The sequence below is a fragment of the Salvelinus alpinus genome, chromosome 4 (assembly GCF_045679555.1).
Source record: "Salvelinus alpinus chromosome 4, SLU_Salpinus.1, whole genome shotgun sequence".
In the NCBI taxonomy this organism is placed as follows: Eukaryota; Metazoa; Chordata; class Actinopteri; order Salmoniformes; family Salmonidae; genus Salvelinus; species Salvelinus alpinus.
This window is the reverse complement of record NC_092089.1, coordinates 55,076,250-55,096,104: the sequence shown is the minus strand read 5'-3', so window position 1 is coordinate 55,096,104 and position 19,855 is coordinate 55,076,250. Positions and strand designations below refer to the sequence as shown.

General features: G+C 44.7%; 1 protein-coding gene across 10 annotated transcripts in view; it reads right to left on the bottom strand.

Moving 5' to 3' along the window:
* Positions 1-4,587: 4,587 nt before the first annotated feature.
* The window catches only part of LOC139573973 (protein DOP1A-like), a 39,545-nt gene continuing 24,277 nt past the window's right edge, over positions 4,588-19,855 (bottom strand). For 8 of the 10 annotated variants that reach the window (XM_071398000.1, XM_071397999.1, XM_071398001.1 and 5 more), the window contains 21 exons: positions 19,540-19,814; positions 17,983-19,263; positions 16,836-17,739; positions 15,082-15,193; positions 13,605-13,787; positions 12,963-13,088; positions 12,690-12,824; positions 12,244-12,299; positions 11,807-11,911; positions 10,786-10,852; positions 10,286-10,430; positions 9,824-9,903; positions 9,219-9,328; positions 8,862-9,011; positions 8,671-8,732; positions 8,362-8,514; positions 8,055-8,191; positions 7,571-7,626; positions 7,041-7,205; positions 6,563-6,692; positions 4,588-5,206 (listed from right to left, as the gene is read on the bottom strand). In XM_071398000.1, coding sequence (XP_071254101.1) covers positions 4,898-5,206; positions 6,563-6,692; positions 7,041-7,205; positions 7,571-7,626; positions 8,055-8,191; positions 8,362-8,514; positions 8,671-8,732; positions 8,862-9,011; positions 9,219-9,328; positions 9,824-9,903; positions 10,286-10,430; positions 10,786-10,852; positions 11,807-11,911; positions 12,244-12,299; positions 12,690-12,824; positions 12,963-13,088; positions 13,605-13,787; positions 15,082-15,193; positions 16,836-17,739; positions 17,983-19,263; positions 19,540-19,814 — 4,741 coding nt within the window. In that variant the 3' untranslated portion in view covers positions 4,588-4,897. Of the gene's footprint in view, positions 5,207-6,562; positions 6,693-7,040; positions 7,206-7,570; positions 7,627-8,054; positions 8,192-8,361; positions 8,515-8,670; positions 8,733-8,861; positions 9,012-9,218; positions 9,329-9,823; positions 9,904-10,285; positions 10,431-10,785; positions 10,853-11,806; positions 11,912-12,243; positions 12,300-12,689; positions 12,825-12,962; positions 13,089-13,604; positions 13,788-15,081; positions 15,194-16,835; positions 17,740-17,982; positions 19,264-19,539; positions 19,815-19,855 lie in introns of those variants that run through there. The other 2 variants (XM_071398004.1, XR_011674678.1) reach the window with 2 other exon arrangements.

Genomic DNA, 19,855 nt, shown 5'->3' with positions numbered 1-19,855 from the left:
TTAGAGCCAGTTTGCGCTGTTCTGTGAAGGGAGTAGCACACAGTGTTGCACGGGATCTTCAGTTTCTTGCCAATTTCTCGCATGGAATAGTCGTCATTTCTCAGAACAAGAATAGACTAACGAGTTTCAAAAGAAAGTTCTTTGTTTCAGGCCATTTTGAGCCTGTAATCAAATCCACAAATGCTGATGCTCCAGATAATCAACTAGTCTAAAGAAGGCCAGTTTTATTGCTTCTTTAATCAGAACAACAGTTTTCAGCTGTGTTTACATAATTGCAAAAGTTTTTTCTAATGATCTATTAGCCTTTTAAAATTATAAACTTGGATTAGCTAACACAACGTGCCATTGGAACACAGGAGTGATGGCTGCTGATAATGGGCCTCTGTACGCCTATGTAGATATTCCATAAAAAATCTGCAGTTTTCAGCTACAATAGTCATTTACAACATTAACAATGTCTACACTGTATTTCTGATCAATTTGATGTTATTGTAATGAACATTTTTTTTAATTTTCTTTCAAAAACAAAGACATTTCTAAGTGACCCCAAACTTTTGAACGGTAGTGTATATATATTTTTTATTGTAGGCTATAAGGACTAATAATACTAATAATAGCCTATTTATAATTGTTTTTAGCTTAAATGTCTAGGCCTAGCCTTCTCTGGTTGCTTGTAAGATCAGGTGCAGGCCTTTTATGAGATCATCTTTATGACAACTGTCACGCCCTGACCATAGAAAGCGTTTTATTCTGTATGTTGGTTAGGTTGGGGTGTGACTAGGGTGGGTTATCTAGGTGATTATATATCTATGTTGGCCTGGTATGGTTCCCAATCATAGGCAGCTGTTTATCGTTGTCTCTGATTGGCGATCATATTTAGGCAGCCATTTCCCCATTGTGCTTTGTGGGATCTTGTCTATGTATAGTTGCCTGCGAGCACTACATTCGCGTCACGTTTTCGTTTTTGCGCTTTATTGTTTTCTGTGAGTTTCACGTCCAAATAAAGAGGATAGAACTATACCACGCTGCATCTTGGTCCACTCATTATAACGAGCGTGACAACACCACCAGGTGTCGAATTTATCGTCCCCATTCACTTGTCCACATTTTGCTCATAAGACGTTTGTAGTCTACTTTGATCGAATGTGTTTTAACAAGTGGAGCGAGATATTGAAAATAACTTACATTCCATGCTTCCGGAGTAGGTGGAAAGCAGGTAAAGCATGAAACCTACAGTATACAATGAGTTCCAAAGTATTGGGACAGTGAAATATTTTTTGTTGTTTTCGCTAAGTACTCCAGCACTTTGGATTTTAAAGGACAACAAAGACTATGAGGTTTAAGTGCAGACTGTCAGCTTTAATTTGAGGGTATTTTCATCCATATCGGGGAACCATTAAGAAATTACAGCCCTTTTTAAACATATTCCCCCAATTTTAGAGGACCAAAAGTATTGGGACAAATTCACTTATGTGTATTAAAGTAGCCAAAAGTTTAGTATTTGGTTCCATATTCCAAGCACAATAATTACATCAAGCTTGTGACTCAACAAACTTGTTAGATACATTTGCTGTTTGTTATCTTTGCGTTTCAGATTTTTATGCCCAATATAAATTAATGGTAAAAAATGTATTGTGTCATTTTGGAGTCACTTTTATTGTAAATAGAATATGTTTCTATCTTTCTAATATGTTACCCATGCCATCAAAAAAGTTTACTCAAGTTTGACAAGAAGCACCTGGATGATAATCAAGACTCTTGGAAGAATGTTATATGGACAGATGATAAAAATATATAACTTTTTGGATGATATGGGTCCCATTATGCCTGGTAAAAAAACAAAACACTGCATTCCACAGTAAGAACCTTATACTAAGGGTCAAGGATGTTCTTCCTAGGATCCTGCTGTCATGACTTTCCCTCCTGGGTGAGGATCAGAGAGAGCCCTCTCTCCCACCAGAGAGGAAGGGGGGGGGGGGGAGTTGGCCAGTTTTTTGATGGTCATAAATACCTTGCAGGAACGCTCTCTCCCACTCTGCAGAAATGGAAGTTAGAAATCCCTTTGTTACAACAGAGAGATTTTGCAGTACTGTAACATCAAAAGGTTGGACATTGAAACAACATTTCAACGGGATGGAACCACCCTCTAAGGCGAGTGCTTAAAAGGACTTGCAGAATAATTAACATATTAGACCAGGTTGACCGACAGCATGAGCTGAAAGGTACGAAATGGTTAGAAACTGAAACTTTCAACAGAGAAGAAAATCTCTACCAGACCAGAAAACGTGAAGCGGTGGCTACACGGCTGAGAAATGGTTTAAAACTTCATTTCATTGCATCATGTTAGTAACCAATGTACAATCTATCCTGTGTGTGTGTTTATTTAATTCTGTGCGATTATTTAGTTAGTTAGTAAATAAATAATTAAGCCAATTTGTGTATCGCTGATTCATGATGGAGACTAGGGTTCTTGCAGATTTGAAGTCCACAACGTTCAGAATGAGACTGACAAGGGAATAATGATAATTAATGGATGACTGGTATGATGATATATTTATATCTTTGGAGTTAATTCGGGAAATGGTAACTCATTAAACAAACTTTTTCCGTGGTGCCCCAAGATTGCTAATGAGTTAATTGTGAGATGATTAATTTAATCATCGGAATAATTAAACATAGTTCATTGATTTGATAAAATAATCACCATCACCTTAATGGTACCAATGTCACGACACAGTTTTTCCTAGCCACAGTGCTTCTACATCTGCATTGCTTGCTGTTTGGGATTTTAGGCTGGGTTTCTGTATAGCACTTAGTGACATCAGCTGATGTAAAAAGGGCTTTATAAATATATTTGATTGATTGAAGCATGGTGGTGGCATCATCATGCTGTGGGGATGTTTTTCAGTGGCAGGGACTGGGATACTAGTTAGGATCGAGGCAAAGATGAATGGAGCAAAGTACAGAGATCCTTGATGAAAACCTGCTCCAGAGCACTCAGAACTTCAGACTGGGGCGAAGGTTCAGCTTCCAACAGGACAATGACCCTAAGCCCACAGCCAAGACAACGCAGGAGTGGCTCCAGGACAAGTCTCTGAATACCCTTGAATGCCCAGCCAGAGCCCGTACTTGAAGGAAGAATGGGAGAAACTCCCCGAATACAGGTGTGCCAAGCTTGTAGTGTCATACCCAAGAAGACTCGGGTCTGTAATCGCTGCCAAAGGTGATTTAACAAATTACCGAGTAAAGGGTCTGAATAGTTATGAAAATGTGATATTTCAGTTTATCTTTAATACATTTGCAAAAAATCTGTTTTTGCTTTGTCATTATGGGGTATTATTGTGTGTAGATTGATGAGGGAAAAAAACTTTTTCATCAATTTTAGAATAAGGCTGTAACCTAACAAAATGTGGAAAAAGTGAATGGGTCTGAATACTTTTCGAAGGCACTGCATATATATAAAGAACAGCCAGGCCTCAGAGGCAGCACAGGACCAGGCTAAGATTGTCCACGAGGATGACTATTGCATTTGTAAGTCCATACATTAAGACCCCTTTAGTATATGGTTATGTTTAACTGTGTACATAAAATGAAACAAATCTTTACATTTTATTCTGCCAATCAAGAATGTTTCGGCCTTTAATGCACTTCCAATGCCTCAACATGGACAGTCATTACAGTAAATACTAAAGTTGGGAGGAAAATGTTTGACAGACACAAATTCATGTTCATGTCAACCCTCTCTCCTGCCTACCAGCGTACATATTGCCAGAAAATCTACCTCTCAGCCACAGGAGAAACCATGCAAGCGCTCCCTCTTTGTGAGGATGTTTTCATGCTTGAGGAAGACTTCCAAAAAATCCTCCTGCTGCAAGACCTTGTAGAGGAATGTATTAGTCTTATTATACTAATGTTATTGTAGTTTGTCTTTTCGAATCTATCTAATATCATATTTCAGAAAGTGGTGGATGTAACTGGCCAAAATGTGTGGCAACATTCTAGTTATTCATTCTATTAGTCATGAAGCCAAAATAAGCACAAATTACAGTTTCTGTCCCCAACCCTATATATGAAATTACACATAAAAATGGCACAAATCAATCACACTATTTATGTACAATGTGAGAGAACATGTTAAAGGCCCAGTGCAGTAAAAAATGATGTTCCTGTGTTTTATGTGTTTCCACACACTTTCAGTGTGACAGCGGTTTGAAAAGACTGAAATATCAGCCTGTTCTGGTGGGATAGAGTTTTGTTCTGCCTGGTGAATAGACTAATAAGAGTTCCAAACCTCTGCAAATAACAGCTAGCTTTCAGTTTTCCTCTCTCCACTCAGACGACTTCCAGACAGTCCTAGCAAAAATTATTGCTTGAGAAATTGCTCTTTGCCAAGAAGCTATTATTATTTTTGGACAATTTTATTTGAAAACAATCACAGTAAGGTACTTAATTGCTAAACAGAAATGTGATATTGAGATAAAAACAGCTGCACTGGATCTTTAAGTGCTTTCCACTCTATGACGCTCAAAACATTTCAAATAACATGTCTGTCCATGGTGAGGGTGAGACCGAGACACACAGGGCATGTGGATCTCATGAAGTCTTTAATTCAGTAAGTCACAACAATATAGAATTGCACAGCATCTTCACATTGTCCCAGAGGGCTTACACAAACTGTCAAAATCAGTCTTCACAGCTGCCCTGTATATACAAATAATTAAAAGCCTTTGAAAAGTAAAATACAGTCATAAATACAAAAACAGAAAACAGATGTATTTTTAGTTCCATGGTTTATGTCCCTAATATGTTCCATTATATACAAGATTAGTTTTATTCACTAATGTTTTTAATTAATATATATCGCCTCGGAAAATACATTTCCCTCTGTCCCTCATGTTCACGTCTTGATAAGGCCCTCTAAAAAGTCTTTCTCCACCATCTCCTCAATGTTCTGCCGTGCCCGGCTCCAGAACACTTTTTGGCTCTCCAGCTTGCCCTCCTTGTTGGGGAAGGAGTGGCCAGAGTGGCTAGGGGTGGCGTTGTGGGTAGGGCCATTGCGGCTGCTGGCCTTACTGTTGAACACCTGACTGAGCAGGTTGAAGAAGGGGAGGAGCTGCTCCATGCTGCGGATCATGTAGAGTGTCAGGGTGAGGTGGCCCGGTTCCCAGGACAGAGTACGCAGGGAACAGTCCTCCTCTGGGTTCTTCTATGGACAAATGGATGGAAACAGACGACAGCAGAATGAGCAAAGAGTTGTGACTTTATACAGCTATGAATATATTATATGTACACTACCGTTCAAAAGTTTGGGGTCACTTAGAAATGTCCTTGATTTTGAAAGAAAAGCAAATTTTTTGGTCCATTAAAATAACATCAAATTGATCAGAAATACAGTGTAGACATTGTTAATGTTGTAAATGACTATTGTAGCTGGAAACGAAAAGGACAACATCCCAGAGTCGCCTCTTCACTGTTGACGTTGAGACTGGTGTTTTGTGGGTACTATATAATGAAGCTGCCAGTTGAGGACTTGTGAGGCGTCTGTTTCTCAAACCACTTTAATGTACTTGTCCTCTTGCTCAGTTGTGCATTCATTTCTCAGAACAAGAATAGATTGATGAGTTTCAGAAGAAAGTTCTTTATTTCTTGCCATTTTGAGCCTGTAATCGAATCCACAAATGCTGATGTTCCAGATACTCAACTAGTCTAAAGAAGGCCAGTTGTATTGCTTCTTTAATCAGAATAACAGTTTTCAGCTTTGCTAACATAATTGCCAAAGGGTTTTCTAATGATCAATTAGATTTTTAAATAAAAAAAACTTGGATTAGCTAGGAGTGATGGTTGCTGATAATGGGCCTCTGTACTGTAGATATTCAATTTTAAAAAATCTGCGGTTTCCAGCTACAATGGTCAAATACAATCATTAACAATGTCTACATTGTTTTTCTGATCAATTTGATGTTATTTTAATGGACAATTTTTTTAAATTTTCTTTCAAAAACAAGGACATTTCTAAGTGACCCCAAACTTTTGAATGGTAGTGTATGTGCTTTGTTGGTGTGCCATTATCTGACTGGATTGTCTGCCAGAATTTTTCTAACATATGAATTTTTTAAAACAAATTAAGTACAAAACCTGCTGGAACACACTGTCCAGGCTACAGCTGACATTTACATTGCTCAATTTCATTTTTGTTGTCACGTGGCGAAAACGCCCTAGCGCTCTGATTGGCTCAAGGGTGTGAAGCTATTCCTGACGCTCCTCCAAGATTCTACATGTTGAATCGTGAAAGACTGCCATCACTCTCGACCACCCGGCAGGCGGCCCCTGGAACACACCGTGTGGACTGCAGCTGATGTTCGCCCACTGATAGCCTTCAGAAAAGATTTTCAGCCTGCTGTGTCCAGGCTCTTACACTACTGGCCTTAGGGGTACAGTAAGTTGTCCCAAATGTCAGTAATAGCTAAAGTTACCATGGTCATTGGGATTGGTCACTTTTGCTAATGTGGGTCTATGTCCAGCCTTGCATTATGTTGCTCTGAAGGTAGACCAGAGCAGTTACCTTGGCTCGTTTCCTCAGCAGCTTGGCTAGTCGGACAACATAGGGTTTGAACTCTCTCTGGTGTGTCCCCTGTCGTCTCACCTCCAGGCCCGAGTCATCAGATGCCTCGGGGATAAAGGCCCAGCGGTACCTGGGAAAGAACACAGCCAATGCCCAAACATTACACACACATAAACCTTTTCACACTTCTGAGCAAAAAACACACAATTTATGATGGAAAGGACAATGTTACAGGAAAATATGAGCCATCACTGAATGGTTTCGTTCAGTACGATAGTGTGAAAAGGCTTGAGGACCTCCTTGGGTAAAAGTGTTGCAACATAGATTGTGTTTCATAACACATTAAAGTATGTGCTTAAACCTTTTATACCTTCCAAAAAAATCTAAATGAAATAGTGCAGTGTGCACTACAGTCTTCAGATAATTGTACTGTATGTGAGTGTATGAATCCAGGCACGAGTAGTGGGTTAGTACACACATCTGGAACTGGGGCAGGCTCTCTGAGGGCAGGGCCAGGGCCAGGTCCAGCAGTTTGCAGGCAGACAGGTAGAGGTTGAGCCAGCGCTGGCTGTTGTAAGACGTGGAGAAACCGTTCCCTCCAGAGTAGGTGGTCTCCAGGCCAGCCACCGCTGGACCTGACGTCCTACAGGTCAAACCCAGATGGAAACATGACCAATGCATACACACAGCATAGACGCAGACAGTACGGACCGGTTTCCTGGACTCAAATACACTCTCAACAGAGAATCTCCATTGAACATGCTTTTACATTTCAGGTCTATTCGTAATCTGTGTCCAGGAAACCAGCCCTACGAAGTCACCCAGGTTGAAGATACACATTGTTAGTGGATGTTTCCCCACCATACAATCTAAATCGCGTTGAGCACCTGAAAACTCGATAAATCCAATCCATCATCATCAAGTCACATTTCTATGGCAGGAAAAACACACACTCTCATTGTCATGTATTAATCAATGTCCACTCCCATTTGGTGGACTGACAGTTACCTTGACATGTCCTCGTCTGCAGTAAGCTCCTGCTCCATGAGTAAAAAGACCTGAACCTGAGAGGGAGGAAATACATAGGTAAGTAAATAGGAGAAAAGCCACACAATGTTCGGATTATATATAACAATCTATTATCTTGGTCGACGATTTTATAGTACAGTAGTTTGAGACAAAGGGGATGATAACCACAACTCAGCAATCGAAAAGTATTGCAAGAATAACAGTGGGGCTTACTTATCCAATCAAGACACTCATTACTATCCAATCAAGACACTCATTACTTTATTTTAAAAGCCTTCATTATCCTGGAAATTCTATTGAAATATTTATAAACAGCAGGACAAACAAACGCAGAGGTGTTTGGGCTTGGCGTAGGCCTTCATCAGGCTGTTCATCAGCAGTTGTCGCTTGTGTGTGTGTGTGAGACTAAGTGCGTACATTTTTTGTGTGGTGCATGTTTGTAGCGTGCTCTAGTGTCTCTCACCAGTTCAGTGATCATGGTGGGCCACAGTGAGGTGAGGTGTTGAGGAGACATGCGCAGCAGTAGAACTCTGAAGAACAGGAACACCTGGGCATGGAGGATGGGCACCTGGGGCAGACGCAGACTCTCCACCAGCCGCTCTGATAGGGGAAACACACACACACACTCATAAGTCAATACTCCATCGCTGTGTGTGTGTGTAAATATTTGAAAAAAGAAGGATGTGTGTGTTTATTTCTTAGTGGTGTGTGTGTGTTTGTAAGCGGGGGTATGTGTTTGTGTGCATGCCTGTCTGCATGTGCGTGTTTACCCTGTATGTCAGGGAGGTATTTCTGGTACTGGTCCACCTCGCTGCTGTAGATGGTGAAGGCCAGGCGTTTGAGCAGCATGGCTCTCTGCTCCAGCTCTGCATCTCGGTTAGAGAACAGATTCAGAGAGCTGCTCTGAGCCACCGCCACACGAGCTGCAGACACACGCGCGTTAACTGCTACACTATAACAGTTCTAATATAATATCTACCCATATATTTATCTGTACAGCTCACATACAACTATACACAGAAATTATATACACACAGAAATTCTCATTTAGAAGAATCGGGCTACTCAATTATACTTACTCATAAGATCTCTAAACGTGGTCTTGTCGTGGGTCATAAGATGATCAATGATGGCTCTCCAACTGGAAAATACAGGAGAGGACGTCAGATAGAATCCTATTATATGAAGCACATATAATAAAAATACACGATCCCCGTTCCCCCGTCGTTCCCCTCCCCCACACACACACACTCAACAATTCTCAACTCACTGGCTGACACAGGAGGAATCCATCTGGAAAAAGGTGTGGTCCATGAAAAGGTCGAAGGCTTCTTTCTTCCAGGCCCGCCGGGTGTACTGGTACCCACTCAGGCTGCTCAGCAGCTGGATACACGCCCGGTAGCTGGGGGCGTTGTGGGCACTGCCAGGGAAGAGGGCACAGAGACACACTGCACATTGGAGATAGGACCCAGATTTAACCTGACCAGGAAATACTAGGCCCTAGTTATACAGCTTGGGAGTGTTTCCTTGGCAGATCCCATGTGCATGTTATTTAGTGTAACTGAGGACCTGGGCATGCTCTAGGCTCTAGTGAAGGAGTGTAGTGTATTGGCTGGTCCATCCTTACCTGTGGTTGCGGAGGTAGGGCACGACATAGTGCATAATGTTCACCAGTAAGGGGATCACCCTCTCCTTCTCATCACTGTAGAACACCATGTCTAGGAGATGGGCCAGCACCTGACAACACACAATCACTACTCTCAATACTCTGCACTGTTCAGATAGGATACATGGCAACAGCATACTACACTAAAAAGTAATATCAAACTTAGCACATTGCAATATTGCTTTAAAAGATACATCCTTGCACTACAGCAGACATAAACCGACCAATAAACACTAATGCACTGCAACGAGTAAACGGGTCACATGAGAGTGACATAATCCTAAACAATGGGAAGAGAGGGAGGTCTGTTTATAACACTAAAGCAAGAGAGGCACACTTAGTGCCTCCAGTTTCTATCTGGCTTCAACAGCGACAGTGTCCAAGGAAGGACGTATTGCTTTGCTAATAATGATTGAGGTTGGGCCTGGGGAAGGGAGAGCTGATCGTAAATCAGCTGAGTGTGAGTAGACTGTGTGTGGGTCCTAATAGCAGAAGCAAGGCTGTTGGTAGCCGTGAGTGGAGAGGATGCACAGATGGACAGCCAGACAGTACGCTTGGTGTTTTACCTCCGCTAGCAGTGTGAGGGCGTGAACGCTGTACACAGATGGAGTGAAGCTGGACGCCTCCATCACTGTGAGCATTAGATCTGAAACACACACGCCATTAGTGACAGATCATACGCAGCACACACACATGCAGACACATGCTGTACGTGTGCACGATCAAATATCCACACTAACATAACGTACCCCTTTGAATGCATTCCCAATACATTGGGTCATTCTAAGTGGTATGATAGTGTGGATATTGAAAACACAGCCATACATTCAGTCACACAAGAAACACCTCTAATCTGCACATTCCCGATTAAGGTTGTGTTCATTAGGGACCAAACGGAAGAAAACGGACTGAAACAGGGAGGGACTACGCTGGACTTGTCCAATAAGAATCCGGTGCCCCAATGAACACGAAGCTGACGTATTGTACACAACTAGCACAGACAGCCAGGGCCCTCTCATCGCTCCTACCCTCTACGTCTTGCTCCAGGCTGGTCCCGTCCACCATGATCTGTGGCGAGGCCTTGACCTCCAGGTTCCTCCTCAGCCAGGTGGTCTGCTCCAGAGAGGAGCCTGCGATGGTCCCGATGGCCTCCACCACCTTGTGGGTCACATCCTGCACACACACGGACACGGAGGATGAATAATCATACTGGCTTCATTACAATAACCATACTACCATACCACTTAAATAAAATGCATGCTTCAATCTAATCGGTATGCTGGGGTAAATAATGGAACGCAACTCTTGAATTGAATTTATTTGGGTAAAAACATATTCAGCAACAGGTAAATTGTATTCCCAGAGGACAGCACTTAAAAGTATTATTCAAAACACTTGATTCCAAAGTGGTCCTCGACGGGGCGTTTACCTCGATTAATATTATCTTATCTAGAAGATAAGAATTGTGAATTATGTCACCTTAAAGATAGAAGAATAGTGAATCCTTTTGCATGGGACTGAGGCTTACCTGCAGCTCCCGCTGGTCCTTCTTGCTCTCTAGGTTTGGGTTCTTGAGGATGAACTCATTCAGAACTCTGGGGAAGAGACAGACGAATAGGTTAGTCTGGTGGCTGCGTATGTAAAAGGGTAGATAAGGGGAAGAGAGTGATGGTGTAAGTGAGAGAAGTCAGTGTCTCAGAGAGCGTTGTAAAGCGCAGTCATACCAAAAACTACAAAGTAGTAAGGAATCGCAGAGCTCTCCCCCTTCGTGGGTGTAGCTTCCAAACAACAGGCTCACAACGTCACGTTGGATATTAGCGTATCCAGCACAGTGTCAAAGCTAGCTTGCAAGATTCTCCCTCCTCCGACTTGATTATTAGCTAATTATAAACTGTGTGGTTCGAGCCCTGAATGCTGACTGGCTGACAGCTATGGTATATCAGCTGCTCAAATTACTTTGGTAAGCAGTTTATAATAGCAATGACGCACCTGGGGGTTTGTGGTACATGGCCAATATACCACGGCTAAGGGGTGTGTCCAGGCACTCCGCGTTGCGCACAAGAACAGCCATTAGCCACGGTATATTGGCCATATACCCCACCTCCTCGGGCCTTATTGCTTAAATGTATCCTTGTGTCTTCTTCCCCTTATTGAAAATGACTGGTCTTCGGTAGCTTGATAGCTAGAGCCTTGCATACTTTTTATATATTAAATGTTTTTATTTTACGAGGCAAGTCAGTTAAGAACAAATTCTTATTTACAATGACTGTCTACCCCGGCCAAACCCGGATGACGCTGGGCCAATTGTGCGGCGCCCTATGGGACTCCCAATCACGGCCGGATGTGATACAGCCTGGATTCGAACCAAGGACAGTAGTGAAGCCTCTTGCACTGAGATGCAGTGGCTTAGAACGCTACGCCACTCGGGAGCTGGTGTGTGTGTGTGTGTGTGTGTGTGTGTGTGTGTGTGTGTGTGTGTGTGTGTGTGTGTGTGTGTGTGTGTGTGTGTGTGTGTGTGTGTGTGTGTTTGTGTGTGCATGTGGTCTAACCCCAGTATGAGGAACTGTCCAGGAGCAGGCAGCCCCAGCTGTATCGAGTCCTTCAGCAGTGCCAGCAGAGACAGCCAACTGTCCACCAGACTGGACACCGGGATCCTACATAGACAGACAAGAAGGATACAGTCACAAACAATGTTCTAATGATGGGTCAAGTACTAATTTAAGTAAGATACCTGTAAAGACAGTTTAGTAACAATAATAGTAAAGCTACAGAACTCAATGAATTGGACTAACAAAATTACCTCGATTTTATTCTACACGCTCAACACACTTGACATACAAAAATGTCAAACTAAACATGACATCACCTGAACTAAACTAGAGAAAACTCAGTTGGCACACTACACGATAGAAAACTCAGTTGGTATATTTGCTACTTATGCTCAACACACTTGACAGACAGGTGGAGGAGGTCTGTTGGGTCTCACCTCTGAACGTAGGCATAGAAGAATTGCAGCATGCACACCTCCAGAGACAGATGCTTCTATGGAGATACGGTGAGAAAGAGGGAAGACGAGTGAGAGAGGGGGAGAGAGGGTTGAGGAAGAGGCAACACTGGACTGAATTACATTTCATTCGAAAATAATGAGGCCGTAGCAGGGAAGCTGCCAGTTTACTTTGATATAGTGTAACAATAAGATGGTACCTGTCCAATGTAATAGTAACAGAGGACCTGCATTAGGGTGAATTAGGACTAATGTAAGCAGGAGGCTAGGAGTCGTGCAGCTTTGTATATAGTCATAAACTGTAACAAGGTTAGAGAAGCACAGTGTGATCTAAGCGTATGCATTGGGAAACTAATTTGCTTTATTTTAATGGTAAAACAGAGCATGTCAGTTTAGATTCCAGGCTATTGGGAGACCGCAGCACCAACCTTCTCTTTGGCGATGGCCGGCGGCTGCTTCAGGACCTCTTTGACCGTCTGCATCACGGTCTCGGTCCGCATGGCACTGACCGACCGCACCAGCTCCACCAACAACAACTGCTCCTCACTTGCAGCGGGGATCACCTACACACAGACGTGCGCGAACATGGACACGGACACAGGCAGGTTAAGAGACCTCTGCGCACCGCCAATAACCACACTAATAACACAAAATGTACGTGTTTAGTAAGGGTTTCTGCCATGTTGATTTCTGGAGCTTACCTTGTAAGCGGCAGAGGTCTTGACCTGCTTCCTCTCGTTCCACACGTAGGCGATAGCTGCCATGAAGTGGGCTCCGTGGTTCATGGAGATGGGGCCGAGCAGCTCCAGGATCTGCTGACGCAAGTTCTGAGGAGAAAGAGGAAAGATTGAGCGCTCTATGCAGTGTCAGAAATAAGACCAGGCCAACAGGCAGTGGACGGCCCATCCTCCTTGAACAATGTTCGAGTCCTGGGGAAACCCACGTTGTGCAGCCTTTTGTTCCAGTTCAGCGCTAACGGATGCTTAGTCGAATCCTCAAATCAGGAGTATTGGGCTGAAACAAAAGCCTGCACCCCCTGTAAGCATTTTGCTGCATCCACTATAACACATGCTAAACTGGGTACACTACCCCCCAAAAAATGTTTAACTTAGATTTGACTATATTGAACACTGATCTAGGTATCAACGACAGGTACTCTTTTCACAGTATCGTGTCGACCCAGACTAAAATGTGATGGCTATTATCACATTGTCCATTTCAGCTCAGTTCTAGCAACTATGGATGGATGAGTAATCAGATCAGCTCAGTACAGCTTGGTTTGGCTCGCCTTAGATCGATTCAGTACTGTGAAAAGGCTTCGGGTCCGTGTGTAACCGCAGTACCTTGGTGGATCCCAGGTTGATGTTGGAAGTGGACGCAGCGGAGGCGGCAGCTGGCCGGTCTGTGCTGTCGGCCTGGTACAGGACGCTCCACAGCAGGGTGACGGAGGACATGATGGTGTGGAGGATGGACAGGATCCCTGAGCGAGCCTCCGCCAAGTGCTTCTGGTCCACACTCACCTGCAGCTGAGAGGAGAGATAGGGACGTGGAGATACAGTCACTAGTGAAAGTCTACACACCCCATGCAGTCCTTATGTTTAGCTGCCTTAAAATTACATCTAAAAAGGGATTACATTCGATTTTTTCCCCTACCAATATACTCAACCTACTCCACATTTTCAAAGTTAAAGAAAAATTATAGAAACGTTAACAAATTAATAAAAAAAGTAAAAGGAAGATGTATTGATTGCGTATGTCCTCACACCCCAGAGTTAACATCTGGTGGAAGCAAAATCTTTTACAAAATTGCTCAAGCTCAGTAAATGTGGTTGAGAGTCATTGATGGACAACAATATTCAAACCTTGTCTCTACATTTTCAAGCAGATTTTCAAGTCAGGACTGAGACTGGACTATTCAGGAACACTCACCACCTCTTAGAAAGCCATTCTGGTGTGTCTTTGGCATTAAAGCTTGTGTAATTGGGGCGGCAGGTAGCCTAGTGGTTAGAGCGTTGAACTAGTAGCCGAAAGGTTGCAAGATCGAATCCCCAAGCTGACAAGGTACAAATCTGTCGTTCTGCCCCTGAACAAGGCAGTTAACCTACTAGGCCGTCATTGAAAATAAGAATTTGTTCTTAACTGACTTGCCTAGTTAAATAAAGGTAAAATAAAATAAAAAATTATAATTGTCACATTGAAAAATAAAACCCTATCCCAGGGTTTGGTTTTCAGAAGACTATGTTGGGTTTCCCTCTAACCTTTTACCTGAGCTTTGCTTCTTTCCTATTTACTTTGATCATGACAAACTCCCAAGTCCCTGCCGGTGACAAGCATACCCATAACTTGATGCTGCTACCACAATAGCCATGATAATAGCAATCACTGTTTGAATATTGCTGTCCATCAATGACTCCCAACCAAATGTACTGAGCTGGAGCAATTTTGACAATAACAATTGATATATGTTGCCCTATGTGCAAAGTTGGTAGAATCTTCTTCAAAATGATTTACAGATGTAATGGCTGCCAAAGGTGCTTCCACCAAGTATTAACTCTGGGGTGTAAAGACATACGCAATCAAGACATCTTAGTTTTTTATTTATTAATTTGGGAAAATGTCCTATAATTTTCTTTCACTTTGAAAATGGTGTAGTAGGTTGTGTAGATCTGTACAGAAAATATCATCCTTTTTAGATAAATGTGTGCTTTATAAACGAAGGAGGTCTATCAATGTGTAAATAAGTGACATCAGCAATAAATCAATGCAGATATGACATATCTGTCTACTTGGCAGTGCAGTGCGGCTGACTAGCGCCCTCACCTGGTGGTACTGGGAGGATGGGTCCAGTAGACAGTAGTGGATGATAGCCGTCACTCCTTCCAGTACTGTTAGAATCAAATCTGGGGGGATGCACAGGGCCATCCACTGAGGTCTGGAAGACGGATAGTGGGGAAAGTATAAATGAATAGTCATCATTTGGTATAAAAAACTATTTTGCCATAAACAATGAATCTTGTCATAGAATATACAGTAACAATTTAGAATCCACAAAGGCATTAGTCAAAGGTGGGTAATTGAGGCAACTGTTGGTCAAGAGAGACATCGTGTGGCAGCATCACTCACCTAATTTCTCACCTAATTTCTCCACAAACATTCCCTCTGCTACAAAACAGCTGTAAATCTGTTGCCTTGGATATGTACTTAAATTAACCAATTCATCCTCATACAAATATTTCACTTTACTAGCTAGGTTCATCCAATTGGCGACAGATTTTCAGACGACTACTCAAAAAACTGCATAAAAGAATACGCCCTCCAGTGTCGTTTCCACCAAACTGACTTGTGAATAAAAATCACTACGTGATGAAGTAGAGCACATAAAAAGGTACATTTTATTCTTCTTAATTAAAGGGATGGTTTGAGATTTTGTGAATGAAGCCCTTTATATACTTTCCCAGAGCCAGATGAACTTGTGGATGCCATTTTTATGTCTCTGATTGCAGTTTGAAGGAAGTTGCTAAGTAGCGTGCTAGGTGTCCCTGTAGACTTCAAGGCATTGCGCTAACGCTAGTTAGCATTGGCTCACGAAACTACCTCTAACTTCCAGACATAAAAATGTTATCCACGAGTTCATCTGATTTTGGGGAAATAGATAAAGGGCTTCACTGTCAAAATCTTGAACTATCCCTTTAAGTTTGTACCGAATAGAAACCTATAGTTCAATGTGTCTTCATCTCATTTTCAACTGTACCGATGGTTTTGTCACAAAAACTGTTGCGTTAAATAGCTAATGTGCACACTATGGTCTTGGTATCTGCAGTTTGCAGATACAGTGTGGGTAAGGCTACCTAGCCTATATGATGACATTATTATGGACAACCTTTTGAGATTATTTTTATTTATCAAATGGCAGCCAAGCATCGATTATCATGTCACCAGAATAAGACCATTGATATTTATTGTAAAGACGCATCAAGCTCATCACCGTGCACTTTCACAACCTTTTGAAGTCGAAGTGGGAGGACCACACAAAATATAATCGTGTGACTCCAAGTTTATTTCGGTTATTATATCAATATTTGCACAGGTAGGTAACCTAGTGGTTAGAGCGTTGGACTAGTAACCAAAAGGTTGCAAGATCGAATCCCCGAGCTGACAAGGTAAAAATCTGTCGCTCTGCTCCTGAACAAGGCAGTTAAAACCCACTGTTCCTAAAAAATAAGAATTTGTTCCTAACTGACTTGCCTAGGACCTGCCTAGGTAGGTAAAGGTAAAATTAAAAAAATAATACAAATAAAAGTGTTTCCACTGCCATTTCTCGCATAATTAGCCAAATTTTACTGACACCATGTCGAATCAACAAATTGTCCCCCAACATTTCCTGTTTCCATTAGCCCGGTCGTGAATTTTTTTTGCATCAGGTAATTCATGAAATGGCTAGATGGAAACCTGGTTACTGACAATCTGCTGGCAGTTACCTTCACACCAGATCCTGGAACAACAATTTTTCCACTTTTACATTTAAAACTATCTATCCCATATGGGTTTATAAGAAACTATACTATAGCAGTTACCTGGTGTCTGTGATGGCGGTCTCATAGCGGTACTGTTGAATGAGGTTATCCAGATTCCTACAGAGCTGCAGCGTTACCGAGGCCACCACCCTGCGCAGTACCTTGCCCATGTAGGGCAGCGTGGCCGTGATCAGGCCGATCCACTGCGGGTGCATCTTACACGCGTGGTGCTGGTGCAGCGCCCGGATCACCGCACACAGGAACATGCCCTGCGCCGTGATAGGCTGCCCGTGAAGGTACTGCAGCGACGTCATTGGCTGCTGTGGGTTCATGTGCTCCACCTCGCCTCCCAGCAGTTCGAAGCCCGTCCCTGCCCCGCTACCCGTCCCTAATGTTACAACCCCTAATGTTACACCCCCCGGGATGACCACGGGCCCCCCGTCGCCCCCCTCCTCGGCGGGCACTAGGACCCTGTGCTCCAGCACCACCAGGCTCTGGAGAAGCCTCAGCAGCTGGGACTGAACGGCGCTGCAGCCGTCCATCTGATCTTCTGAGAGGTTGATGACGCTGTCCTCTGAGAGACCCTCCTCCTGGGAGGCCACGTTGACGCCGGCCGCCCGCTGCTCGTGCCACTTCTGGGCCGAGAAGATGGAGGAGAGCAGGCAGTGGAGCACCACCTTCTGGACCTTACACTTGGACAGCACGTCGCTGATGAAGCTGGTGAAGCCTTTGGCTGAGCCGCCGGTCACCTTGGACAGCTCACTGAAGAGAAGGGTGAGGACCTCCAAGCTGGTCAGCTGCATGGCCCGGTTGCCCGCCAGGTCGGTGGCGGCCGTGCCCACGTGGGCAGAGTAGTAGGAGCGCAGGAAGTAGAGGCAGAGGGAGATGATGATCTCTAGGAACATGGCGCTGCGGAACGAGTGGGAGTGGCTGTCCTGGGAGATGGGGCAGTAGAAGTCCTTACCTGGGAGGTGGAGGAGATTGAACATCACATTATTTTACATTCTAATAAGAAGAAAATGTATTGTTTTTAAGGTCTTTGTGTACATTTTAAATTGACATTTTAGTCATTTAGTAGCTCTTATCCAGTGCAACTTAGAATCAGCGTAATGTGTTACACCTCTGGCATACATTTTACACGTTTAGTTCATATGTGTTTAGTGGTCTTATCTGTGTTTTTATGCATAATTTTTTTTATGTGACTTACCCATGACGGAGACGCGGTGGCGTGCCAGCAGGTTCTGCAGCAGTGACAGCTGGGGCGTGTAGGTGTTGTTGATGCTGGTGGTGGAGATGGCGTCCACGAAGTCCGATGGCGCTGCCCGCAGCATGGCGGCGATGGCCGAAAGGGCGTGCAGTGTGCGGGATGAGTCATATAGCTGCAGGTAGAGCAGCACGTGCTGGTAGAGGGGGTGGATGTTGAACCGAGGCGGCGAGCCGGAAGCTCTACGCCCCGCTCTCCCGTTGGGACCATTGCCCCCGCTCACCCCTTCGCCCCCACTGGGCGAGCCGGTGTCACTCTCAATCTCGGACACCTCACCTTCTCCGCAGCTGTACCAATTCTCCAGATCCAGGCTGTCTCCGAAGAAGATGCTGGGCGGCCGGAGCTTCTCGGCCTGCAGGGCCTTCCTCTGCCTCTCCTCCTCCTTCCTCTTGCTCTTCTTGACCTTGGGCTTGGCGCCGGGGGACTTGTCTTGCAGACGCTCCATGATCTTACCCTTGAGGCTAAGCTGGGTGCTGCTGTGGGAGCGCTTACGGGCCCGCAGGTCCACGACGTCCAAGCGGAGGTTCCGGTCGTGAGGGGCGGCCGGGCCCGAGCTGTCCGGTAGGGTCACGATGGAGGGGGACGAGCTGTGGCGAGTGATGCCCTCACGGTGCCTCTCCCACTCCTCCCCTGTCTGGTCCGGTGGGGTGACATGGAAGAACCCCAGGGTGCCACCCGCTAACATCTCGAGGCGGTGGGAGGGGGCGTCGGTGCCCGAATCGAGCCGAAGACCGGCCTGCGTGTCTGATGAGGAGCTATCTGAGTCCGTTTGTGCCCACGCTTCAGGGGGGGACGGCGTTTCAGGTGGCCCTTCCTCCTCTCCCATACCCACCACCTTGTCTATCAACTCATTTAACACCGACAACACAACCTCTTCTAGTGAATCCTCCTCATCAGGAACCATACTGTCTGACTCTATAAGGACAGGGACTTGGTCGGATCCACATCCGTTCACTGTGCTGCAGGTGCCGTCTGGCTCCTCGAAGCTGCCATTGTCTATGGAGGAGGAGTGGGAGCCGCTGGACTCAGAGCCGTGGAGGTGGGGTTCCCCCTGCTGGTCAGGGGGATGGTAGTCACCGCTCAGCGCCAGGTTCTCACTGCTCAGGCTGAGCAGGGACAGGCTGTCACTCAGAGGATTGACTGTCAGGCAGAAGGGCTCCATGTCGCTCAACGGCAGCCCTCGGAGCCCTGACTTCAGAGAGTCCCCTGGCATCTGGCTGAAGTCTGAGAGAAGAGGATATGTGACATACTGTTTATGCAAATAAATTACAGAGTCGAAATGAACCTTGAACTAGATTCACTCCAAACCAATGTTCACCAAACTACACTGATCCTTTAGAGCTATAGACTTTTCTTCCAGCCCAACATTATACAATCATGAGATGTGTGTTGAAACTATTAGTGCTGGGATGGAACAAAAGCCTGCAGTGCCCTGTATCTCTTCACGACCATGGCTGTCCTGTCCACCACCATTCTAACCCGTATCACCCCTATACTCACTGTCAGAGATTCCCGAGTCTCTCATGTAGATGGGTTCTGAGGGGTCCTGTTCGGCCTGGGGGTTGTGGTTAGGGAACGCCTGGGCCCAGTGGCGCTGGGCCTGGACGCGCTGGATGGACACACGGTGGGTCTTGGGGTGCAGCAGCAGCAGCAGGAGGGGCTCCAGGACCCGGGCGATGTCGTGCCTCTGGAGCACCTGGTTGAGCCAGGCCCGGCCCACTGCGCTGGCTGACGCATCCCAGTAACTTAGACTGTCCAGCATGATGAACAGAGACCTGGGAGGGGGAGGGAGAGAGAGATAGACAGAAGCCACACC